General features: G+C 46.2%; 1 protein-coding gene across 10 annotated transcripts in view; it reads left to right on the forward strand.

The window, feature by feature from the left end:
- SYBU (syntabulin) overlaps positions 1 to 19,188 on the forward strand; it is a 129,340-nt gene extending 110,152 nt beyond the window's left edge. For 8 of the 10 annotated variants that reach the window (XM_010812148.4, XM_005215596.3, XM_025001763.1 and 5 more), the window contains 4 exons: positions 3,660 to 3,762; positions 12,605 to 12,808; positions 14,980 to 15,129; positions 17,160 to 19,188. In XM_010812148.4, the coding sequence (XP_010810450.2) occupies positions 3,660 to 3,762; positions 12,605 to 12,808; positions 14,980 to 15,129; positions 17,160 to 18,276 (1,574 nt within the window). In that variant the 3' untranslated portion in view covers positions 18,277 to 19,188. 10 annotated transcript variants of the gene reach the window in all.
- Positions 19,189 to 23,543: the final 4,355 nt, after the last annotated feature.

The raw sequence follows: 23,543 nt of genomic DNA on the forward strand, positions 1-23,543 counted from the left end.
TATATTTTCCCCTCTGGATCATTGCTGTTTTCTAAGTCTTCCACAAAAGAAATGCATAGTATAATAAAAATTGCCTTTTCAAGTCCTGCAGAGTAATAATAACAGCTATTTTGAGAGCTTACAACAGATCAGGTGTTTTTCTGAGACAGGAGATAGATACTCACTGCTTATAATAACCCCATGAGGTGAGTGCTATGATTATCAATCTCCATTTACAGATTAAGAAATCAAGCAGAGTGAGGTGAAGTAATGTGCCTACTACATCTTCCATCTCATAAGCAGTAGAGGTGGGATTTGAACCTGGGCTGTCTGATTCAGGGCTTATGTTTTTAGGTTAGGACCTCTCTTTGTATGGCAATGGCACCCGGCTCCAGTACTCTTGCCTGGAAAATCCCATGGACAGAGGAGCCTGGTAGGCTGCAGTCCATGGGGTCACGAAGAGTTGGACACGACTGAGCGACTTCACTTTCACTTTTCACTTTCATGCATTGGAGAAGGAAATGGCAACCCACTCCAGTGTTCTTGCCTGGAGAATCCCAGGGATGGGGGAGCCTGGTGGGCTGCCGTCTATGGGGTCAGATACGACTGAAGCAACTTAGCAGCAGCAGCAGCAGTGACCCACAAGAGCACTGAACTACATACAGTACCCACCACAATCATCTAGTTGCATACACTGTTTAAAGGAAATACATAAAGAGTGCCTCTCCTTCTTGGTATCTTTGCTGCAGCTAATAGATACATAAGAGGTTTTCAGGTCTCCAGCTGTCCTCTTAGTTACCCTGTTTAGTAAATGGGGAGAATATATTCAGACGCCATAGTAAAATTGACTTTTCTGTATATCCCTTTTTTAAAAAGAGTGCATTGACTTTACATGACAATAAGCAAACTGTAAATAGTTTATATTTTTAAAAGTCACCAACAGAAATAGGTAAGTAGCATTTACATTCTTCACTATAATGTTACTCAGATAGTCCTGAATACAGTTGTACCCTGGATGGGTCTTCTCAGTCTCTTTCTGACGTGTACAAGGTAAGCTAGAAAAGCACAGGGACAAAGTGCCCTAGGCCCTGCAAACACTAACAAGTCATATATTGAGTGCCAGGAGCAGTAAATGTAGAACAACGTGGTCCCTTCAGTTCAGGGTACGTAATAACTGCAGAGGGGCTTCCCCGGTGGCGCTAGTGGTAAAGAACCCACCTGCCAGTGCAGGAGACGTAAGAGATGCGGGTTCGATCCTGGGGCGAGAAGATGCCCTGGAGGAGGGCATGACAACCCACTCTAGTTTTACTGCCCAGAGAATCCCATGGATGGAGGAACCTAGTAGACTACAGTCCATGGGGTCAGGGTTACAAAGAACCAGACACTACTGAAGCAACTTAGCACACACACACAATAACTGCAGGTCAGAGGCATCGTTAAATAACAATGGATTTTCAGCAAACATCTGTTTCTGTTCTAGAATTTCCATTTTTATGCAGGCTGTCAAATTATATTGATGGGTCTTTGCATACCTTTTAAAGAATGAAAATCAGGTGTCTCAGAGTAATAATTTTACATCAGAAAATAATATCTTACCCCTGATGGCTGCAACCACAGGACCTATTTTTGAAAATCATCCACCTTTATCATTTTATAACCAACCTGGTAATTTGCTAGCAGACAAAGTTGGAGTAGACTGTCAGGGCTACTGTGTTCCTCGGTAGCATTACCAATCATGAGTCCTTGAAACTGTGAAATACTATAGTTTAGCCAACGCATTACTCAGAGGCAACTAATTAAGTTCAAGGAGCTTCTGGGAGTTCATTACATCATTAGACAAAGTCTCTCAAATCCAGAAGGAATAGCCAGTCCTGGTTCTGATAAATTGCTACTGTAATCCTCCCAGAATTCTGCTGGGAGCTGGGATTCGCAGCTGTCATCTGCCCTAAGGGGTCCTTCCTGATCTGTTTTCCAGAAGAGGCTGACCTTCCCGAGAGGTCCTAGAAACCAGACAAGGGGTCTTTCTCTTTGCCTTGCTGTTACTTGCTTCCCCCTTCAGCAAAACCAAAACATGCCATCAGTAAGAGCATTTGTTCACCAGTGGGCCAGTCTGGCCACCTCTTGTCCTCGTGGCTCATCTTGGCTGTCAGGGAGATGGTAGTTTATTCAGGAACCTCCCCAGCTCCCGCTTCTTTTACGGTCTTCTTGGGACATGTTATCACAGGGGTAGCATGGGGATTTGGTCCTGGACAGAATTCATCACCCACAAGCCTTAGGCAAATAAATCAGCTTTTGTTTCCTCAACAGTAGAAGACAAGATTAATATCTGCCTTACAAGATGTCAAGATTAATAGGTCAAGGAATAGAAAGAATCTTGAACAATAGTCTGGAACCTAGTAGGTTCTCAATAAAGAGTCATGATCATCAGGACTTCAGTAGTTAAAGTTCTGTGCATCCAAAGCTGGGGGCATGGGTTTGACCATGATTGGGGAACTAAGCTCCTACATGCACACAACGCAGCCTAAAAAATAAAATTAAATTCAAAATAATAATGATTACTAGTCACTGCATATCAGAAACTCAGGGGATTTAGATTATTCATAGTTTCCTCAATCAGAAATGTGATCTGGTTCTGAATTCTAGGCCAGAAGAGTCACAAATTGTGGCACAGGAGTTGAGAAACAAGATCGAATAAAATTGTGTGCCTCAATTGATTTTTCCAAAAGCATTTGGAATTTCATCTTTAAAAAAAAAAATCCTCTTTTCTTCCTGTTGTCCTGTTACCTCTTCCATGCCCCTGAACTTCCAGACAATCCATGGAATGTTTTCATTATTACTGTTTCAAAACTTTGTTTTGTTAAAAATGAATTTATGTTAATTATTCTACCACACAGCATGTTTTCAATTATACGCTGAACCCTAGTCTGTGCTTAAAACGTACTGTGATCTTTGTAAACTAATAAACAACCCCTCCACCCACCCCCAAAAACTGCGGTTTCAAATTTCAATGATCATTCCCATGTTCCATCACTGGTCACTGTGAACTTTTTTCACAACTCTCTGGAAATGTTAAGTTCCTGCTGTTCTGTTAAGGTTGTGTTCTTCATAGAAAAGCTGCAGCTGCGGTCAGAGAAGTGGAGGAAGATCAGATAGCGGGGCTTGGAGCTGTTATCTGGAGCGCAGGCTTTCCTATTTCGAACCGGTTGATTATCTCCAGACCCGAACGTGCCAAATTCAAGTATGGCTAGCCGACTGCAAAGCCGAAAGATAAACTCTCTTGGAAAAACCGCTCTGGGGCTGACAACCATGCTTTTCATGCTGCCGAACGTTGGGGTCGGCGCGTTCATGTTCCGGGCGCGCCCGGGGAACCGGGAGGGAGCGGCGGGCGCTGTCTCCGGACCGGGTGACCGCGGCTCGTCCGCGGGAAGCCGGGCATCTAGGAAACCGGCCTCTCGGTGCTTCCAGGCTGTGTTTAGGCGATGCTGTCCTCATGCCTGCGCCTCCTCTCGTCGGCTTTGAGGAAAACGGTGGGAGCCTGGGAGCGCTGGAACCCCGCCACGTGCTGCGTCCGTGTGCAAACGCGGGAGCCGGGGACCTCAGAGGGCAGGGCATCGGCCAGCGGGCTCTCGGGTTTCGAGTTTCCTGTCCTTCATGCTTCTCCCCCGCCTTTGTTTTTTCAGGTAGTGAAGCCGATTTCAGCTCCTCGAGCAGCACCGGCAGCATCTCGGCTCCTGAGGTCCCCATGTCTGCCGCCGGGAGCAAGCGGTCCTCTTTCTCACGCAAGTAGGCCCGCCTCCAGCTCCGGCTCTGTCCTCATTGAGACGCGATGCACGGGTGTCTTACCTGTCTTTAACCTGTTTTCCTAGACACCTGGCTTTACTGCTGTCCATTTCCATTTTGTGATTCTTCAGTGAATGGGTTTGGGGTTGGTGGCATTTTACAGTGATTCACGGTTGGTACTTTGCCCAGCCTTACCTGCCGTGGTCTCGTGCTTGGCCCCGCGTGTGCCCATGCGGGGCTCCCCCCTCATCCCGTCCCCCGCTCGGGGAGCCCTGCTTCTCCGGCCCCCACCCGTGTGCTCACCTGTGGATCAGGTCTTCCCGTCCCCACTTCCCACCCAGCCTCCGCCTTCTTGAATCTGTCCTCTTGGCCGTAAAGCCTCTGACTTCACCCTTTTCTTGCCTCTAGCTGAGCTTCCTTTTTGTGAAAGAAGCATGGTGACCCTCTGGGCCACCCCCAATATTCACTTGGGGAAGGGGTGAAGAAAGTATAAAGTTCATAGGTCGGGGTGCCCCCCACCCCCCAAAAGAAGAAGTCTAACAGAATAGTGACCTCTGTGGGCTCTTGGTTAGAATGCCAGCACCACCAACCCCAGGCCTTGTGGACCCCAGCAAGTTGTTCAGCTTCTCTATGCCGGAGTGTCCTCATCTGGAAAGTAGGATAATAGTCATACCCACCTTGTAGGGTTTATTTATTGTTCTTTAGTTGCTGAGTCATGTCTGACTCTTTTGTGACCCCATGGACTGGAGCCTGCCAAGCTCCTCTGCCCATGAGATTTCACAGGCAAAAATACTGGAGTGGGTTGCCATTTCCTTCTCCAGGGGATCTTCCCGATCCTAGGGATTGAACGTAGGTATTGAACCCCCGTCTCCTGCTTTGGCAAGCAGGTTCTTTACTGCTGAGCCATCTGGGAAGCCCTGTAGGGTTTATAGTTGGGGTTAAACTAGTTAATTGAGTAAAGTGTGTTTGCTGTGTTTGAAGCACAGTAAACATCAGCACACGATCGGTGCTGTTTGGACTGGGGGGGAGAAGGACCATGAGGAAAAAGGGGGCCACCGTTCACATTTGGAGGGACACATTGTCAGCCCCAGGACTCTCTGCTGCCATCTGTAGCTTCATTTATTCAATTAGAATTTATTGAGCATCCATTATGAGGCAGTCTCTAGAGATATGGCAGTAAACAAAACTTAGGAAAACTATATATTTGTTCTAGGAGAGAAAGATAATGAATGCATGTAAATAATATAAATATATATATTTTTTAATGTGCAGAATAAGGATACAGAGACCCACAGTGTGTGGTATATTCTGGATAGGCTGGTTCTGGGAGACTGTGTGATGAGGTTAGCTCTGGGCCGGGACCTGAACAAAGCGACGGAGTGAGTCACGTGACACCGGGGGTGATGGGTCCCTTGACTGTCCTGGACCACAGTGTCCGAATGTGTAAAAAGGAGGTTGGACCACATGATTCTTAAGGTCCCTTTTCTGGAGAAAAACTGTTTAGTTTCTAACTGCTTGCATTTCCAGGACTGAGCAAGCAAATGTTTCCTACTTCTCTTGGGTGAGCAGAAGATGTGGCTAATATTTATAAAGGGATCTGAGGCCCACAGTGCAGAGTTTTATTGTTAAAAACAAAGCTGAAGCCAGACAAACTTGTAACTAAAGAGTGAAGTCTGCAGTGAAGAACAATTGTTCTATCTCCAAATACCATGTATTTTGGAAATAAAGTTCCTCTGGGATCACAGGATGAGACTATAAACATTCTCTGTACAGATCAGATGTGGCTTGCTCTGAGAATAAGCCATTTACCTCACCCATTCAAGGAATTAGCACATACCCGTGGTGCAAGGCATCAAAGAACAGAGAAGCAAAAGAAAAAAGAAATGGCCTGAAGAGCAAACCAATTTTCATAAGCATTTCAAAGGGATTTGAGTCTCTCGTTAAATTCCAAGGTAATGTCAGGTATACTGACTGACTTAGAGAAAATATTCTAGTCTGGAACCCATGAATTCCCTCAGTGATGGAAAATTAATGTTTTAAACATAAAATAGCTTAATATAATTATGTGCAAATCAGATATACGCTTAATAGACAGGAAATTGAAATAGGCAAGTGTTCTGTCCATTATGCTCACTTTTTAAAAATCTGACCCAGGCACAGACAGAGCACCATCAGTGGATTTCTGGGATGGAATGGTGTGGGTGTTTCACGTAATCTGTGTGTTCTACAGGACCACGTTTTGAGAATAGCTTCTCTGGATGGGCTGGTGCAGTTCAGTTCAGTTCAGTTGCTCAGTTGTGTCTGACTCTTTGCGACCCCATGGACTGCAGCACACCAGGCCTCCCTGTCCATCACCAACTTCTGGAGCTTACTCAAACTCATGTCCATAGAGTCAGTGATGCCATCCAACCATCTCATCCTCTGTCGTCCCCTTCTCCACCCACCTTCAATCTTTCCAGGTATCCACGCTAAACTTTTAAAGAGCTTATGAATCTTTTGGGCTTCCCAGCTGGCGCTAGTGGTAAAGAACCCGCCTGCCAATGCAGGAGGCATAAAAGAAGCAGGTGCCATCACTGGGTGAGGATCTCCTGGAGGAGAGCATGGCAACCCACTCCGTATTCTTGCCTGGAGAATCCCATGGTCAGAGGAGCCTGGTAGGCTACAGGCCATGGGGTGGCAAAAATTCAGATACAACTGAAGTGACTTAGCACGCAGCACACCCCTGCATTAGAATCGCGGCATCTCGGCCACTCAACCACCAGGGAAGTCCTGAAGAGAATATTTTTGACAGGTGATTTCACAAACAAAGGCAATGGCAGCCCACAGAGGAGACTGGCAGGCTGCAGTCCATGGGGTCGCCGCACGACTGAAGGACCAACGCTTTCACACTTCACAAACAAAACCTGGAAGATTTACAAACGACCTCCTCTTAGAAAAGGCCAACTCCCTGGTCTTTCTGAGAAATTCTCTTTCTTAAACCAAAACTCTAATCTGACTAGAGGCAGCTAGAAGTGAAAAGAAAAAAAAAAAAGAATTTGGAGTCAGATGGACCTGGGTTTGACTTGAGCATCTATCGTTTATTAGGTACAAGAAAGACCCAGAGTGCCCAGCCTCAGTTTCCTTTTCTGGAAATGGGGTAATAATGGCATTCACCTTCCTGATTTAAATGAACTGAGAAATCTTTGCTACCCTATGCACTAGCCCACCAGGCTCCTCTGTCCATGGGGATTCTCCAGGAAAGAATACTGGAGTGGGATGCCATGCCCTTCTCTAAGGGATCTTCTTGACACAGGGATTGAACCTGTGTCTCTTATGTCTCCTGTATTGGCAGGCAGGAGCCAGAGCCACCTGGGAAGCCCCTTAACACAGTGCCCAGAACTCAGGAAAAGAGTCATTAGATGGTTATTTTTAGTCGGAAGTGATAAAAATAATACTAATGAGTGGGCAAGATGCTGGTGCTGCCGCGGCCGATGGTGCTGGTGGTGGCGATGGTGATTATCATACCAGTTTGCTCAGGCTGTTATAACAAAAAAACACAGACTGGGGAGCTCTAAACAGCAGAAATTCACTTTGCACTATTGTGGAGGCTGGAAATCCAAGATCAAGGTGTTGGCAGGACTGGCTTCTTGCGGCGGCCCCTCTCCTTGACTTGGAGATGGCCATCTCGTCCTTCTTTCCTCACATGCTCTTTTCTCTGTGTCTGTGTCCAAGTTCCCTCTTCCTATAAGCACACTAGTCATACTGGATTGAGGCCCACCCTAGCACGTTGTTTAAACAGAAATACCCTTTTTAAAGCCCTGTTTCCAAATACAGTCACATTCTTAGGTGCTGGGAGTCAGAGCTTCCACCTGTGAATTGGAGGGGGACATTGTTCAGCCTGTGACAATGATGATGAAGACGGTGAGGGCAAGGGTGAGGATGTTACCTGAAGGAAAGGGCAAGGGCTGGCAAAGGGAGATTCCCCTGGGTGCCTTCTGAGGATCCCTTCTTCACCTCCCCATTTCTCTCATTTCCAGTTACTGGTGCAGGTTTGCAGGAAGGGGCACAGCGTAGCGGAATTCTCTCTCTGTGTGGACTTCATTCGTTGTATCCACCAGACCAGCATATGGGGAGGGCTAGGAAGGCAGTGTCCAATTTGCCTTTGCACGGCCTTGACCAGCATGGAAGCCTGCTTCTCCACCGAAATTTTTTTTATCATCATCCACGATGTTTCTCCCATGTTTGTACCCACATAAGTTAGCGTTTGAACTAAACTAAATGTAGGGGACAGAACTGATCATTTAAAGCATGCAGTTTCTTTTTTACAAGTTGGCTCTTACAAACAGCCTAGTAACTCATTTCCTGAAATATATTTCAAGACTCAGTTGTACTTGAGTAGTGTTTGATAGCTTGAAGAGTTTTTGCTTTATTTTGTATAGCTGAGGAATTCTTACAAAATCCTCACTTCATTTAATGTATATGTCACTAATCATACGTCTTAGTGCAAGCACCAAACTAAAGAAGTTGGTGGTGAATTCTTCAGGTTAATAACCACATACCTCGCCAGTAGCTAGTATACCTGTTTACAAGCCCAAAACAATATACTCCATTTGTGGAAAGATGGAGACATATCTGTAGAGTTAAGAGACCTGGATTTAAATCCCAGTTGAGTTGTGAGTTCTTAGACCAGTTTTTTTCTTTTTTCCCCTGCTTGGGTGCGTGCTAAGTTGCTTCAGCTGAGTCCAACTCTTTGTGACCCCTTGGAGTGTAGCCTGCCAGGCTCTTCTGTCCATGGGATTCTCCAGGCAAGCATACTGGAGTGAGTTGCTATGCCCTCCCCAGGGAATCTTCCCAACCTAGGGATAGAACATGAGTCTCTTTCATCTCATGCATTGGCAGGGGGGTTCTTTACCACTAGCACCACCTGGAAAGCCCTTTCCTCCCCCCTGAGCTTCATTTATTGCTCATAACTTTAGTACTTCCCATACTTCATGTAATGTAAAAGGAAAATGATCATCTGACCAGTCTTACTGTCATAAATCTTATTGCCCTGATGGTCAAAGTTAAGTGAAACGATGTTCATAAAGCCCTTACAACAGAGCCTGGGTTGCAGAAGGCTCTTGGTGAAAAATTCCCTGGATAAACATGAGGGGTTGATCATGTTGAGGGGTTGAGGGCTTTACTTTTTCTCCTAACTTGTAATGGTTAACCCTCCACATGTCTCATAGCCACATGAAGAACTAGTCAGGCCAGTCGGTGCCAGACTTAGAAGTGAAGCAGAGAGAAGCACCTCCCAAGCCAGAGAACATGTTCTTTCCTGCCCCGCCCCTACCACAGAGTTGCTGGAGTTGGTTTGTCACAAAGCCATCAGCCCATCTGTTCCATATAAAGTGTCCCCTTTCACACAAAAAAAGGAGGCAGAGTCCATTTGGATGATTTCAAAAGGAAAGAACTTTTTAACTTGAGAATTTCATGATGTTTCATTTATATGTGATTTACTGGGTTGAGTACTAGTTCAAATTGTATTAGATTTTAAGTAATTGCAATTTTGGAGCCAAGTAGAGCCAAGCACACACACTTATACTGACACTCATGTTTCTCAGTGAGATGTGTCTGTTGGATACACTTGCAATCAAAATTGCAAAGAGAGACTGTCAAAAAGCAGCCCTGCTGCGTGAAGAGTATCGTTTTCCCTTTTACCTCCTTGTAATGTCATCAACGGAGAAGGCAATGGCACCCCACTCCAGTACTCTTGCCTGGAAAATCCCATGGACAGAGGACCCTGGTGGGCTGCAGTCCATGGGGTCGCTAAGAGTCGGACACAACTGAGCGACTTCACTTTCACTTTTCACTTTCATGCATTGGAGAAGGAAATGGCAACCCACTCCAGTGTCCTTGCCTGGAGAATCCCAGGGACGGGGGAGCTTGGTGGGCTGCCGTCTATGGGGTCACACAGAGTCGGACACGACTGAAGCGACTTAGCAGCAGCAGCAGCAATGTCATCAAGATGTATTCCTGACATAGATGTGCTATCCTATTTAAGTAATTTCTACATTCTTAAGATGCTTCCTTACATTGCGTTATTGTTGTTGTTTAATCACTGTGTCTGACTCTTTGCAACCCTATGGACTCTAGTCCACCAGGCCCCTCTGTCTATGGGATTTCCCAGGCAAGAATACTGGAGTAGGTTGCCATTTCCTTCTCCAAGGGATCTTTCTGACCCAGGGGTCAAACTCACATTTCTCGCATTGGCAGGCAGATTCTTTACCACTGAGCCACCAAGAAAGCCCATTCCTTACACTGTTTTGTGTGTATGTGTACTCAGTCGTGTCCAACTCTTTGCAGCCCCATGGACTGTAGCCCGCTAGGCTCCTCTGTCCATGGAATTCTCCAGGCATGAATACTGGATTCATGTTGCCATTTCCTCCTTCAGGGGATCTTCCCGACGCAGGGATCAGACCGGCATCTCTTGCATCTCCTGCATTGGCAAGCAGATTCTTTACCACTGTGCCACCTGGGAAGCCCCATTCCTTACACTCAGTTCAGTTCAGTCGCTCAGTCGTGTCCAACTCTTTGCCACCCCGTGAACTTCAGCACGCCGGGCCTCCCTGTCCATCACCAACTCCCGGAGTTCACTCAGACTCACGTCCATTGAGTCCGTGATGCCATCCAGCCATCTCATCCTCTGTTGTCCCCTTCTCCTCCTGCCCCCAATCCCTCCCAGCATCACAGTCTTTTCCAATGAGTCAACTCTTCGCATGAGGTGGCCAAAGTAGTGGAGTTTCAGCTTTAGCATCAGTCCTTCCAATGAACACTCAGGACTGATCTCCTTTAGAATGGACTGGTTGGATCTCCTTGCAGTCCAAGGGACTCTCAAGAGACTTCTCCAACACCACAGTTCAAAAGCATCAATTCTTCGGCACTCAGCTTTCTTCACAGTCAAACTTTCACATCCATTCCTTACACTGCTGCTGTTGCTGCTAAGTCGCTTCAGTCGTGTCCGACTCTGTGCGACCCCATAGACGGCAGCCCACCAGGCTCCCCCGTCCCTGGGATTCCCCAGGCAAGAACACTGGAGTGGGTTGCCATTGCCTTCTCCAGTGCATGAAAGCGAAAAGTGAAAGTGAAGTCGCTAAGTCATGTCTGACTCTTTAGCGATCCCATGGACTGCAGCCCACCAGGCTCCTCTGTCCATGGGATTTTTTAGGCAAGAGTACTGGAGTGGGGTACCATTTAGGGAGTGTCAAATCTATGGAACTAGATTAACAGGGAAGTTCAAACAAGATTATCCAAAAATAGTACCTTGCAGTTGAATTGCCCTTAACAGCTTATCCAGTGTATTCAACATGCATTCTTTAATTCCACATCACCTCTGTGAAAGTTTTCATATATCCCCAATAGTAAGTGGCTTACTTGCTAAGTTCCTAGTAAGTGGCAGTGCCAGGATTTCAACCCAGTTTACTCACTTAGCAGTCATTTAGGGAGAACCTACCTGTGCTAGGATGTAGTGGGGATGTAAGAGCACAAGCTATGTTTCTGCCCTCAGGATGCCCTAGTCTGGTGGGAAGGACAGACAAGTCTGCCGTGGTAAAGCACTGTGATAAGTTCCATGGTGAAGTCTGCACAGTGGGGTGGGAAGCCCCAGGGGACAGCACCTACACCAGCCTAGAGAAAGAAGAGTCCAGAGAAGGCTCCCATCCATCTCAAAGTAGGAGGTACCCAGAGGCTCAGGGTAGGGAGCAGAAGAACATTCTAGACAGAGAAAATAAGTTCAGAATTAAAAGGATGATGGAGAGCATGGACCATCAGGAAATGAAATTGTCTGGAATGCAGGGGAAGGGGGGAGGAGGGGCAGGGAGAAGATGGGTTGAATGCGGTGGTGTGGGGATGGGATCAGACCTTGGGCACTGTATTAAGGAGTCTGGATTTTATTCTGGAAGCTGAATGGCTTTGAGGAGGCCAATGACACTCAAATTGCGCATTGGAAAAGCTGCTTTTACCGCAGGGACAACCTCCTTGCTGAGAGGGCCAGACAAGAGGCAGGGAAAGAAAAGGGGTAATATTTCAGCAGTCAAATGATAAAGGTTTTGCTAAGTCATTGGGGGCTTCCCAGGTGGCTCAGTGGTAAAGAACCCACCTGCCAATACAGGAGATGTGGGTGCCATCCCTAGGCTGGGAAGATCCCCTGGAGGAGGAAATGGCACCCCATTCTAGTATTCTTGCTGGGAAATCCCATGGACAGAGAAGCCTGGTGGGCTTCAGTCCACAGCATCCAAAAGAGTTGGACACAACTCAGCAACTGAAAGAACCACAAGTCATTGGGAACAGAAAGAAAAAACATATAGGTGGTTAAAATTATAGACGATGCATTTATGTGGGTTATATTTATCTGTCCTGTTTTTTCCTTCTTCCTTATGGGCAAACTCCTTCTCCCTGATCCTCCAAATGATCCACCCCAGTTTTCTGACCCAACATGAGCAAAACCTGAATATTTTAAAGTAGAAACAGGTATACTGAAATAGACGCCACGTCTTTAAAACAGCCTCTGGAACAAAACTAAACCAAAGCAACCTTTTACATGGTTTGTGTTCTTAGCAGGCAGCTGGGTTTAATGCAAAACAAGCTTTATGGTCAGAAACTATTTGAAAGAACAGCAGAGTGCTGACAACACAGGAGAGAAAATATCGGGCAGGTGGGAAGAAGGCGCTCATAAAGCCATGTTGCTCTAATCATTATAGTGTTGACCCTTTCCAACCCTATAGGTTGGATTTCCTCGGTGGTGACTAGGTTTAAGAAGGAATAGAACATTTGCACTTGGGTATCCCCGGCCCCAGGGATTCTAACATGCTTCATGCTTCTCTCCTAGTCGAGGTCCCCACGGGCGGAGCAATGGAGCTTCGTCCTACAAGTCTGCCAACAGCCCACCCTCCCCACGGGAGAAGGACCTTCTGGCCATGCTCTGCAGGAACCAGTTGAGTCCCGTTAACATCCACCCCAGTTATGCGCCTTCTTCCCCGAGCAGCAGCAACTCCGGCTCCTACAAAGGAAGTGACTGTAGCCCTGTCATGAGGTGAGTGCCGTCCGTCTCCTGACTCATGGTTCTTAGTTTGTCCTACTTGTAAGCTTCTCTTTAAAAAAAAAAAAATTTATATATATATATATATAAAAATTATACATACATATATATATAAAAGTATATAAAACTCGCAGTGGCTTCCCTGGTGGCTCAGTGGTAAAGAATTCTGTCTGCCAAGTAGGAGAGTCAGGTTTGATTCCTGGGTTGGGAAGATCCCCTGGAGGAAGGCATGGCATGGCACTCCAGTATTCTTACCTGGGGAATCCACCAGGACAGAGGAGCCTGGCGGACTACAGTCCATGGGGTCACAGAGTCAGACACGACTGAGAGACTGAGCATGCATGCATATAACTCTCAATCCCCTGCCTTGTCCTGCAATATGACACATCTCTTTACTTTCCCGCACTCAGTAACAATCCTTCAAGGGCTGCTGCAGAAAGGACAGGAGCCACAATTTCTAATAAGGCTCAGCAGTCCCAGGAATTACTGGCTGGGTAGGAGAAATGGCACAGCAGCAGTAGGACGGTCCTACGCATTTCCCTCCGAATGGGGAAGAGTCGTTCGTGTGTTTGCCGGTTCATTCAAACACCAGATGTTTACTGAGTACCACACTGTATCCAGTGCTGTGTGAAGCACTGGGAATAGAGCCATGAACAACAGAGGTCCCCATGCTGATGCCCAGAGGAGAAGAAAAACAGTAGCCATCTAATGACAGAAATGCATTAGGATTATTCTGCAAGTACCTGTCATTCTGTGTAAAAGCTGGGAACTGGGAATTCCCTGGCAGTCCAGTGGTTAAAAACTTTGCCTTCCAGTGCACGGGAGTGCAGGGTCAGTCCCTGGTCAGGGAGCTAGGATCCCACATGCCTCGCAGCCAAAACATAAAAACAGAAGCAATACTGTAATAAATTCAATAGCGACTTTTAAAATGGTCTGCATCAAAAAAAAAAAAGTGGACACAGGATCCATTTGGAGGGGTCAAAGGAGGCCTCTCTGAAAAAGCGAAATTGAAATGAGATCTGAAGCTCAAGAAAGGAATGAATTAGTCCCTGGAAGGCACGAGGTTGCAGAAAAAAGGAACTGCACATCCAGATGGGCCCTAGCAGGCCAGTTGGGAACTGGACGCTGGGCACGGGCCATCTTGGATGGAGCGCAGGCTCAGGGCCAGCAGGGCGGATGCGGCGGCTTGGCCCAGGTCCTGAATTGGGGAAGAAGCTGCCAGCCCTCCTCCTTCCATCTTCCTCCTCCCGGGCATCCGGGTCTCACAGTCAGCTTTCTTAGAGCAGGAGGGATGCCCCGCTCTCGGCCAGGCCTGACAGGGGCCAGGACTCCAGTGAAGGAAGCTTCACAGAGCGCTGGACACCTGTCTTACAAACCCTATCTGGTGCGAGTAGACCAGCTCTTTTCCCTTCAAAAGAAGGAAACTTTAAACCAAATCAGCACACTCACGTCAGGGACTGATATCAGAACAATCTGAATTCAACCAACAACAATCAAGATCTTTAGGCAAGTGGCACATTGTGTGGAAGCGAGGTCATCTCGCTCCCTTCCTGCCCCCACTCATTGCCCTTTAACATAACAGCCTCCTACTCTGAACTGACAGGTGGGTCTCTGGATAATTGTGCATTATTTTACAGGAGATCGTCCCTAAGCCACAGAAAATCTCCCTCTCCTGGCCCCACCCCCTTGACAAAGCCCCGCCCTCAATCTTCCCAGTTATGCGCAGTCCTAAGAGTGGCAGGTGGATGACTGTTCCCCTTCTGAAGTGAAGTGAAGAGAAGTGAAAGTCGCTCAGTCATGTCTGACTCTGCGAACCCAAGGACTGTAGCCTGCCAGGCTCCTCTGTCCATGGAATTTTCCAGGCAAAAATACTGTTCCCTTCTCCAGGGGATTTTCCCAACCCAGGGATTGAACCCAGGTGTCTCCCACAATGCAGGCTGATTCTTTACCGTCTGAACCAGCAGGGAAGCCCGAGGAGACTGGAGTGGGTAGCCTATCCCTTCTCCAGGGGATATTCCCAACCCAGGGATCAAAGTGAGGCCACTCACTGTTGGGCTTTAAGATCCCGGCACACAGCTGCCGTTTCTTCTCAAGCTGTTTTAGCTGTGCCTTAATTTTCCTTTTTTATAGAAAAAGTAATATTTCATTTACTTGGATTGTTTCAGGCGGTCTGGAAGGTACATGTCCTGTGGTGAAAATCATGGTGTCAAACCCCCAAATCCAGAGCAGTACTTGACCCCTCTGCAGCAGAAAGAGGTTACGGTGAGACACCTGAAGACCAAGCTCAAGGAGTCCGAGCGCCGACTGCATGAGAGGTGAAGTCGCATTCCTTGCACGCTGTGATTTAGAACGCTTTCTTTTTCCATAAAGTGAAATGTGAACCCACGCTGTAGAACAGAAGAAAAATTACTTCATTTAATTTTTGTCGGATTTCTTAACTCAGTCTCTCAGAAGAGTCATTTCATAATCCTGAGTGATTTGACTCTTAGGAGTTCAGGGAACCCTCCTGGGTTTGAAGGGACCCTCTGCTTTTTCTGGGTGTGTCTAGCTTTGACGTGAAGAGCTGGGTGTGTGCAGAGCTATTTTTAAAGGACAGAACACTTGCAGGAACAATGCCGTACTTCCAGTAGACTGGGTCACACACAGCTGGCCCCTATGAAGCCCTGTTTGTATGTGTCAGAGAGTGGATGGCCGTGTGCATTGTGATTCCTGCAAGCTATTTCTGTGCTGAAGGAAAAGGTTCATTATTCTTGGCCAAGTGTTACGGTAATTAAAAAAAAGAAAAACAACAGCCCAAGCTTAAGAGATCTTATCTCAGAGAGAAAAGACCTTTGACGTATTGGGACAGGCCAGATTTTTGCTTGGTAGTTTTTCTGAGAGCTCTGACCAGGGTCGATGGTGACATGAGTCAGATCATACTTTCTGGAAGTCTTGGTTTATGTTTTGAGGAATTTCTGGGATGGTTTGAATCCCTAGGAGGGAGGTGTGGAAAGGCAGTGAAACTAGAGAATAGTGAAGCCTAAACTTAAAGAAGCAGTATGTACAACATCTCTTCAAATATGTCAGTATCCTGACTATGTGGTCTTGTCCTAGTCACTGAGAGAATGAATACATACATTTACATTGACTAGGAAGAAATTATATGTAAGGAAACATTTTTTTTACAAATATCTAGAAATATTGTCCTGTGAAGAAGCTAACCATTCCCTTCAGTGTAGGATGGATCTAATGTCATCTAGCCTGAGAAGAGGTAGAATTATCAACATTTCATAAAGTCCTTGAAACATGTAACTTTTTATGGTTTAAAAAAGTTTTTTTATCATTGGAATATGATCAGAACTGTTTTGCAATGCTAAAGTTTATCAGTCTGTCTTCTGCCTTTGACACATAATTAAAAGTGATATGGACTTTCCTTCCCCAAATTGTTTTGTGGACATATGAAAGAGTAGGCTATGGAGATTAAAGCAGGCTAAGAGACTCTAATGTGTTCTAATAAAATAATTTCCAGTATTAAGTACAGGATTGCCTCAGAGATATTGCAGGTTTGGTTCCAGACCACTGCAATAAAGCAAATTGCAATAAAGTGATTTATATGAAATTTGTCACTTCTTAGCACCTATAAAAGTTGTTTTACTACACTGGAGTCTATTAAGTGTACAATAGCATTATACCTAAAAAAAATGTACAAACCTTAATTTAAAAATACCTTAATTGCTAAAAAATGCTAATCAGTGTCTGACAAAGCAGGGTTGCCACAAACCTTCAATTTGTAAAAGACATAGTATCTACAAAGCATGATAAGGCAAAGTGCAATAAAACTGTCTGTACTAAGCAGAGGATAATGCTTGAAAGATGGCTCAGACCACTGTAAAGAATATAAAGAATATGTCTGCAATGCGGGAGACCTGGTTCAATCCCTGGATTGGGAAGTTCTGGAGGAGGGCATGGCAACCCACTCCAGTATTCTTGCCTGGAGAATCCCCATGGACAGAGGAGCCTGGCGGGCTACAGTCTATGGGGGTCACAAAGAGTCAGACACGACTGAGCGACTAAGCAGGATGCTTGAAAAGTACTTAGTGCCATGTCAGACATAGAGTGGACACTATGAAAAAGGAGAGAAAAACAATCACAGCAAAATTTTTTTTCTGATTCTAGTAACTGTTATTATCTTAGCTATTTTACAATTAAAAGGGGGGCAGTTCAGAGCTAATACCTTCAAAAGAAAGAAAAAAAAAAAATAGAAAGTTACATAACCTGCACGTTTCCGGTGGGAGAGCATGGGCTCCAGGCGGGTGTCAGAGTTGACCTTTTTTCTTTCTGAGTCGCCCTTGTCTTCCGGCTCTAGGGAGAGTGAGATCGTGGAGCTGAAGTCCCAGCTGGCCCGAATGCGCGAGGACTGGATTGAGGAAGAGTGCCACCGGGTGGAGGCCCAGCTGGCCCTCAAGGAGGCCCGGAAGGAGATCAAGCAACTCAAACAGGTCATCGAAACGATGCGGAGCAGCCTGGCCGATAAAGACAAAGGCATTCAGAAATATTTTGTGGACATCAACATTCAGAACAAGAAGCTGGAGTCGCTCCTCCAGAGCATGGAGATGGCGCACAGCGGCTTGCTGAGGGACGAGCTGTGCCTCGACTTCCCCTGTGAGTCCCCGGAGAAGGGCTTGGCCCTCGGCGCGGCCTTGGGGCCGACGGAGGGTGCTCTGTCCCCGGAGGAGCCGGCCACGGAAGAAGGGGCCGACAGCGAGCTGCTGGGGGCAGACGGCGCGGCCCCCGGCGAGGATGTGTTGGAGGAGCTGGTGACAGGCGCCATCCCGGAGCCGGAGCTGCCAGGAGCCGAGGTCGTGGCGCTGGGCGGCGAGGCGGCGGCGGTGGGCCGCGGAGGGCGCCGCGCGGTGGCGGAGCGGGCGGTGCAGACCGACGTGGTGCCCTACAGCCCGGCCTTCTCCGAGCTCCTCCGGCACGTGCTCCGGCTGCAGGACCCCTGGCCCTCCTCCAGCGCCGCGACCCCCGACGAGGAGTCCGGGGACGACTCGACCGAAAGCTTCCCAGAGCCCATCTCCACCTTCGTGGTCGATTTAACTCCCCGGAATCCAAACTCGGCCATCCTTTTGTCTCCCGTGGAGACCCCGTCCCCCGCGGCGGGTCCCGAGGCTCGTGGGAACCGCCTCATGAGAGAGCTGGATTTTGCGGGCTCGGAGGCGGCGGCGGCGGAGGAGGAGGTGAGGCTGGACGGCCCGGGCCCACTGGCCCGCGCAGGGGGCATCGCCGGGCGCTACTGGAGCCGCAGCTTCCTGGTGGATCTGCTGGCCGTGGGGGCCCCCGTGGTCCCCACCGTGCTGTGGGCGTTCAGTACTCAGAGGGGGGGCACGGATCCCCTGTACAACATCGGGGCCCTGCTACGGGGCTGCTGCGTGGTGGCCCTGCACTCGCTCCGCCGCACCACCGAGCACATCAAAACCTAAAGAGACGATGTGGCTTCGGTGGGGTGGGCCCACCTGCCCCCACCCCGTGCAGCACGGTGCCCGGTGGAGAAGCCGCGGGGTCGACCGGTGGCGGGTCTGGTTCTGTCGTTCTTTGCTCCTCGGTATTTGATTTGCACTATATTTAGTTGAAAGCCTGTTCCCTGTTGAAAACCGGAGGTATCTTCAAAGGCATGGAGACCTGGTTCCAGTCAATGTCCCACCGGTGTGATAGAGAAAGCATGTTCGTGACCCTGCCCTTGTCGTCCAAGGTACCCCTGCTTATTATCCTAGTGGTTCAGGAAGAGAAAATGCAGAGTTTGCACTTTCAAGACAGCTTCTGTAAGGCTGGCATGTTATCTCCTTGCTTTGCTTTGTCCCGTTTTTCAAAAATGTGTAATTGTTAACAGCATTCCAATGGTCTTGTGCATAGCAGGGGACTGTAACCAAAAATAAAAATGTATTTGTGTAATGGGTTGGAAGAAGTCTTGAATAGCTCTTTAGTGTCTTAATTGGGGTTGATAAGGTTTGAGTGTTTGCAGTTTTTTTAAAACTAAATGTAGCTCCAGAGTCTGAAATGGCTTGTGTGTTCCTAAACCTGGTAATTGATGAAACTGTATGTAAGGTTTACATTGTATTAACTTATTTTTTGCTTATTATATATAGTGTTTTGTTGAAAATTGTTTGTAACCACACACTAAAGCATGATGAAAATAAAGATTAGTGTTTCCATTGAAATAAATGTTCTATCCTCCTATAAAATAACTATCTCTGTGATTTTACTTCTGCATATGATAAGAAAGACTATATGGATGGCACACCCTTCCATCTTTAACAGTAGAAACTGTAAAAATGGAATTACATGATAAAGAGGGAAAAATAATTGTTCAATAAAGGCGAGGACTTCCCACTCTATCTTTTAAAATGCATTATTTTCTGGGCTTCCCTGGTGGCTCAGTGGTAAAGAATCTACCTGCCAATGCAGGAGACACAGGTTCGATCCCTGACCTGGGAAGATCCCACATGCAGCTAAGTCCGTGTGCCACAACTATTGGGCCTGTACTCTAGAGCCTGGAAACTGCAACTACTGAGCCCAAGCCCCATAACTACCGAAGCTCGAGAGCCCTAGAGTCCCATGCTCTGCAACAAGAGAAGCCGCTGCAAGGAGAAGCCCAAGTACTGCAGCGCAACTGTAGAGTAGCCCCTGCTCGCCACAACCGGAGAAAAGTGTATGAAGCCATGAAGACCCAGCACAGCCAAAAATAGAAATAAATAGAGACTACAATTGAAAAAATGTTTACGAAGCATTATTTCTGAGTAAAAGTAGCTTTGATTGTTTGCTCTGCGGTTATCCGTACACTTGTTTGTCCCCATGTTGGGTTGGCCACAAAGTTGTTCATGTTTTTTCATAAGATGTAACAGAAGAAACCAATCGAACTTTTGGCCAACCCTGTACTTATTTAAATACACTGAGTGTTTTCAGGAATTTGGGTTGATTTTGTTTGAAAGCATGCTAGGGGTTCAGAGAGGGAGGAAATACTGCACCATTTGGCTTCTGTCCTTGGAGTGATAGGGTGAGGGTGGGTGACTGGAAGGGATGAGATAGTATCAAATCTGTATTATTTCATTTGTTCTTTACACCAGCCTGGAGAAGTGGGTATTATTCTATTTTACAGTTAAAGGAGCTGAGCCTTAAAAGAGGTAAATTGCTCAGAGTGTCATCATTCATCTGTAGAAGCCAAGGTTTCAAGTGTGCAAAGCACATGCCTTTTCCACTTTGCACACAAAGGGAAGAGACTGGAGAATATCCTAAGTTTTCCCCAGAAACAATTCTTCCACAGCACCTAATCAGCTTTGTGTGCTAAGTCGCTTCAGTCATGTCCAACTCTTTGCAACCCCATGGACTGTAGCCCACCAGGCTCCTCCGTCCATGGGATTCTCCAGGCAAGAATACTGGAGTGGGTTGCCATGCCCTCGGACATACTATATTTTTGCTGACTATGTCTTAGTTAGTGCCCATCTGCCCCACTAAAATATTAGGGATCTGTGTTCTGTTTTATTCACAGATAAATGTCAAGAGCTTAGAACGGTAGGTGGCACATAATAGGGAGTTCTAATCAGAGCTGTTGAATGAATTCATCAAACAAATACTTATTGGGTGCTCTCATCCTAGACACCTTGCTAGGTCTGTTACCAATAATGAAGGGGACAGGCAAGGATTCTGCCCTCAGGGAGCTTACATTCTATCTGTGAAAGACACAGAACATGCCATCGGATGAACAAGTTAACTCTGAATAATGGTAAGTGCTTCCAAGGAAATAAGATGTTTTGAACAAGAGATTTGGGGTAAAGGCAAGGAACACATATCTGAAGAAATGCCAACAATGTTAGTGTTAACAGATGAAAGAGAGCCAATCAGTGACGATATGGGAGGTCAAATGTTGCAGAAAGAACAGAGGCAAAGTTTCTGAGGCAGAAAAGGGCTGGATATGTTAGAGGGACATCAAGGAGGCCAGTGTGTCTAAAGCAGAGTGAGGGGAAGGAGGTGGTTGAGAAGGGGAGGACAAGCTAGTTCATATGGGGCCATGCAAACCGTGGGAGGGTTGGTTTGAATTTATTCCCAGAGCAGTGAGAAATATTAACAGACTTTATACAGGGCAATGATACAATCTGGTTTTTCTTCTTTTTAATAAACTCTGTCTGCTTTGTGCAGGATGTACAGGAGCAGGAGTGACAGCAGGAAGACCATTGTGATAGTCCGAATAAGTGATGATGACAATTTGGAGGTAGAAGTGGATATAAAGATGAAGTTGAACAATTAAAGATATATCTTAAAAAGAAAACTGATGTGATTTCCTGATAGGTGGAATATGGGGAAGAGATGAGGTAGGGTTTAAGGAAGAGAAACTAAGGATGTCTCACAGTGTTTGACTTGAGCATCTGGCTCAATAGTGGTGTCATTTACTGAGAATGGAAAAGTCCAAGAGAAACGAGTTTAAAACAATGAATTTGAGATGTCAAGAGAGTAATGGTGTGTATGAATGTGAAAATCACAGGAGTCATCAGGACCAGGATTCTTCAGCATTCACACACTATGTCAAACCATGGGATGGATGAAATCATCCAGGGAGGGTGTAAAGAGGAGAAGGCTGGGAACTGAGTCCTATGGTGCTTCCACATCTAGATAGAGGATGAATAACCAACAAAACATCTGGAGAGAGGCAGCCCAAAGGCAGGAGGAAAACTTGGTGGAGGCAGGATCCCAAAAGCCAAGAGCAGAGAATGGTCAACTGTGTTGAAGTCCTATTAGAAGCTGAGTTGCATGAGAACAGATAGGTGTCCACTGGCTTTGACAACAAAATCTCAGTGACTGTGGAGATCATTTTATTGCAAAAATGGGAATTGAAGCTAGATGTGAGTAGGTTGGAGAGTGAGTGGAAGAGAGAAAGAATCAATGTGTGCAGCTAACTTATTTTGAAGTTTTACTATGAAGAAGAGGCGGGCTGTGGGTAATAATTATAAGGGGATATGAGTTGCAAGGATTTGTTTAATTTTTTTCAATACCGAGAAGAAATAATGTTTGTACACTTTTGTGACTGAGCCAATGAAGAAAGAAACTGATGACCTAGGAGAGAAAGAATTAATTGAAGGAGGGAAGTCCTTGGGAAGTGAGAGGGATAGGATGGAGCCATGGAGAGAAGTGGGTTGTCTTGGATAGTCAGTCCACTTCTTCCGTGGGACACACATACGCCTCAGGGATACATGTGGGTTCTCACACTGCACACACTCAGTAGCAGAGGGACTTGGCAGAAATGAAAGGGAAGCCGTTTCTGGAAGTGAGTAATCGGAAGCCTCCCAAAATAATGAACCATGCTGACTCAGGTCCCTTCCTGCTGTCCAGCCCAGACCAACACCTAGATCTGGCCATCTTCCTTACAATCCCTCCCTGTGTTGTTTATTTTTTGTCATTGCCAAGTTAAGCATTTTTAAGAAAAATTGTAAGTGTGCTTTTGGTATCCATGTGTTGCTACAGAAACGAATAGAACCACATAAAATCAGCACTGTTCTTCATCAGTTCAAGATGGATGGCAAGATGGGTTCTGGTGAAGGAGATTTATCCATGAACCACAAACGTTTATGTTGATCATCACACTGGAGGCAGCTGATCACAAACAGCAACTTGCTTTGTTGTCTTAATGACCTGTATCTTTTTAAAACATAAACCAGAAGACTCACAGAAAGTTAATTCATTGAAACACTGGACAGTGTACAACATGTGTTATACACATGGAAACAAATTTGTGCAAAGGTAAAACAGGAGAACTTAGAGCGGTTATTCCACTTTTCTTTTTCTCCCTATTTCCTTCCTCCACCACCTCCTCCTCCTCCTTTTCCAGGGTTTCACTATGTATAGTCTGTGGAAAATTACTGCTTTTATTCAGAACAAAGTCTCTTACAAATGAGTCCCTCGGAGTAAATAAAAGAGGGAACACAGCCTGCGTTTCGGAAGTCCAAGGCGTTGGCTGGTTTTGTGGACAGGATCATCTGACCCCATAGAAAGAAGCGCCTCAAAGTTGCTTTCCATAATTTGGGTGCCTGTGATGTACAAACAGACAGGAAAATGGAAAAAGAAGAACAATTCTACTCTATTGAACAAACTGCTGTCCCATCAAAGCAAATGTTAAACATTTCCTACAGTTTTGTGTGCAAACGTTCCAATTTACAAGAAAAGATTTTTCCCAAAGGGATAGGCTGACCTTTCCAAGTTGAGCTGTTCAGAAAGGAGAAAAAAAAAATGCAATACACTCAGATGCCAGGCGTTTCTGGCATTTGTGGCAGAAGAAAAAGGAAGTCTGTGATTTGTGTTTGTCTTAGGCCCTGCCTTAGTCGTGGTTGGGTCTGATACATTTTTTCTCTTGAGGATTTTTCATTTTAAAAGTTTTGGGGTGGTTTCTGACTTCCATTTTGGCTCAGTGAGCTCTTTTACAAAATTCACTTACTCCCAGTCTTGCCAGGCAAAATGTGTACAATGAAGCAGTAACTTGGGCCATTAAAAACAGCAGTTTACAGAAATCAAGTCTTGAAAGAATGTCAACAAACGCCCAATGGTCCTGAGAAATCAATTAGAAATCCAAATAGAATACAAGTTTCTATCAGGTAGTTTCCCTGCCCTTCCCTGGAGGATAATTGCTTTACAACGAACCCAGATCCCACTTTACAGAGTGAAGTAAGTCAGGTAGTTATTTTTAAACCACAGGAAGGCAGGCTCC

The sequence above is a fragment of the Bos taurus genome, chromosome 14 (genome assembly GCF_002263795.3).
Source record: "Bos taurus isolate L1 Dominette 01449 registration number 42190680 breed Hereford chromosome 14, ARS-UCD2.0, whole genome shotgun sequence".
Taxonomy (NCBI): Eukaryota; Metazoa; Chordata; class Mammalia; order Artiodactyla; family Bovidae; genus Bos; species Bos taurus.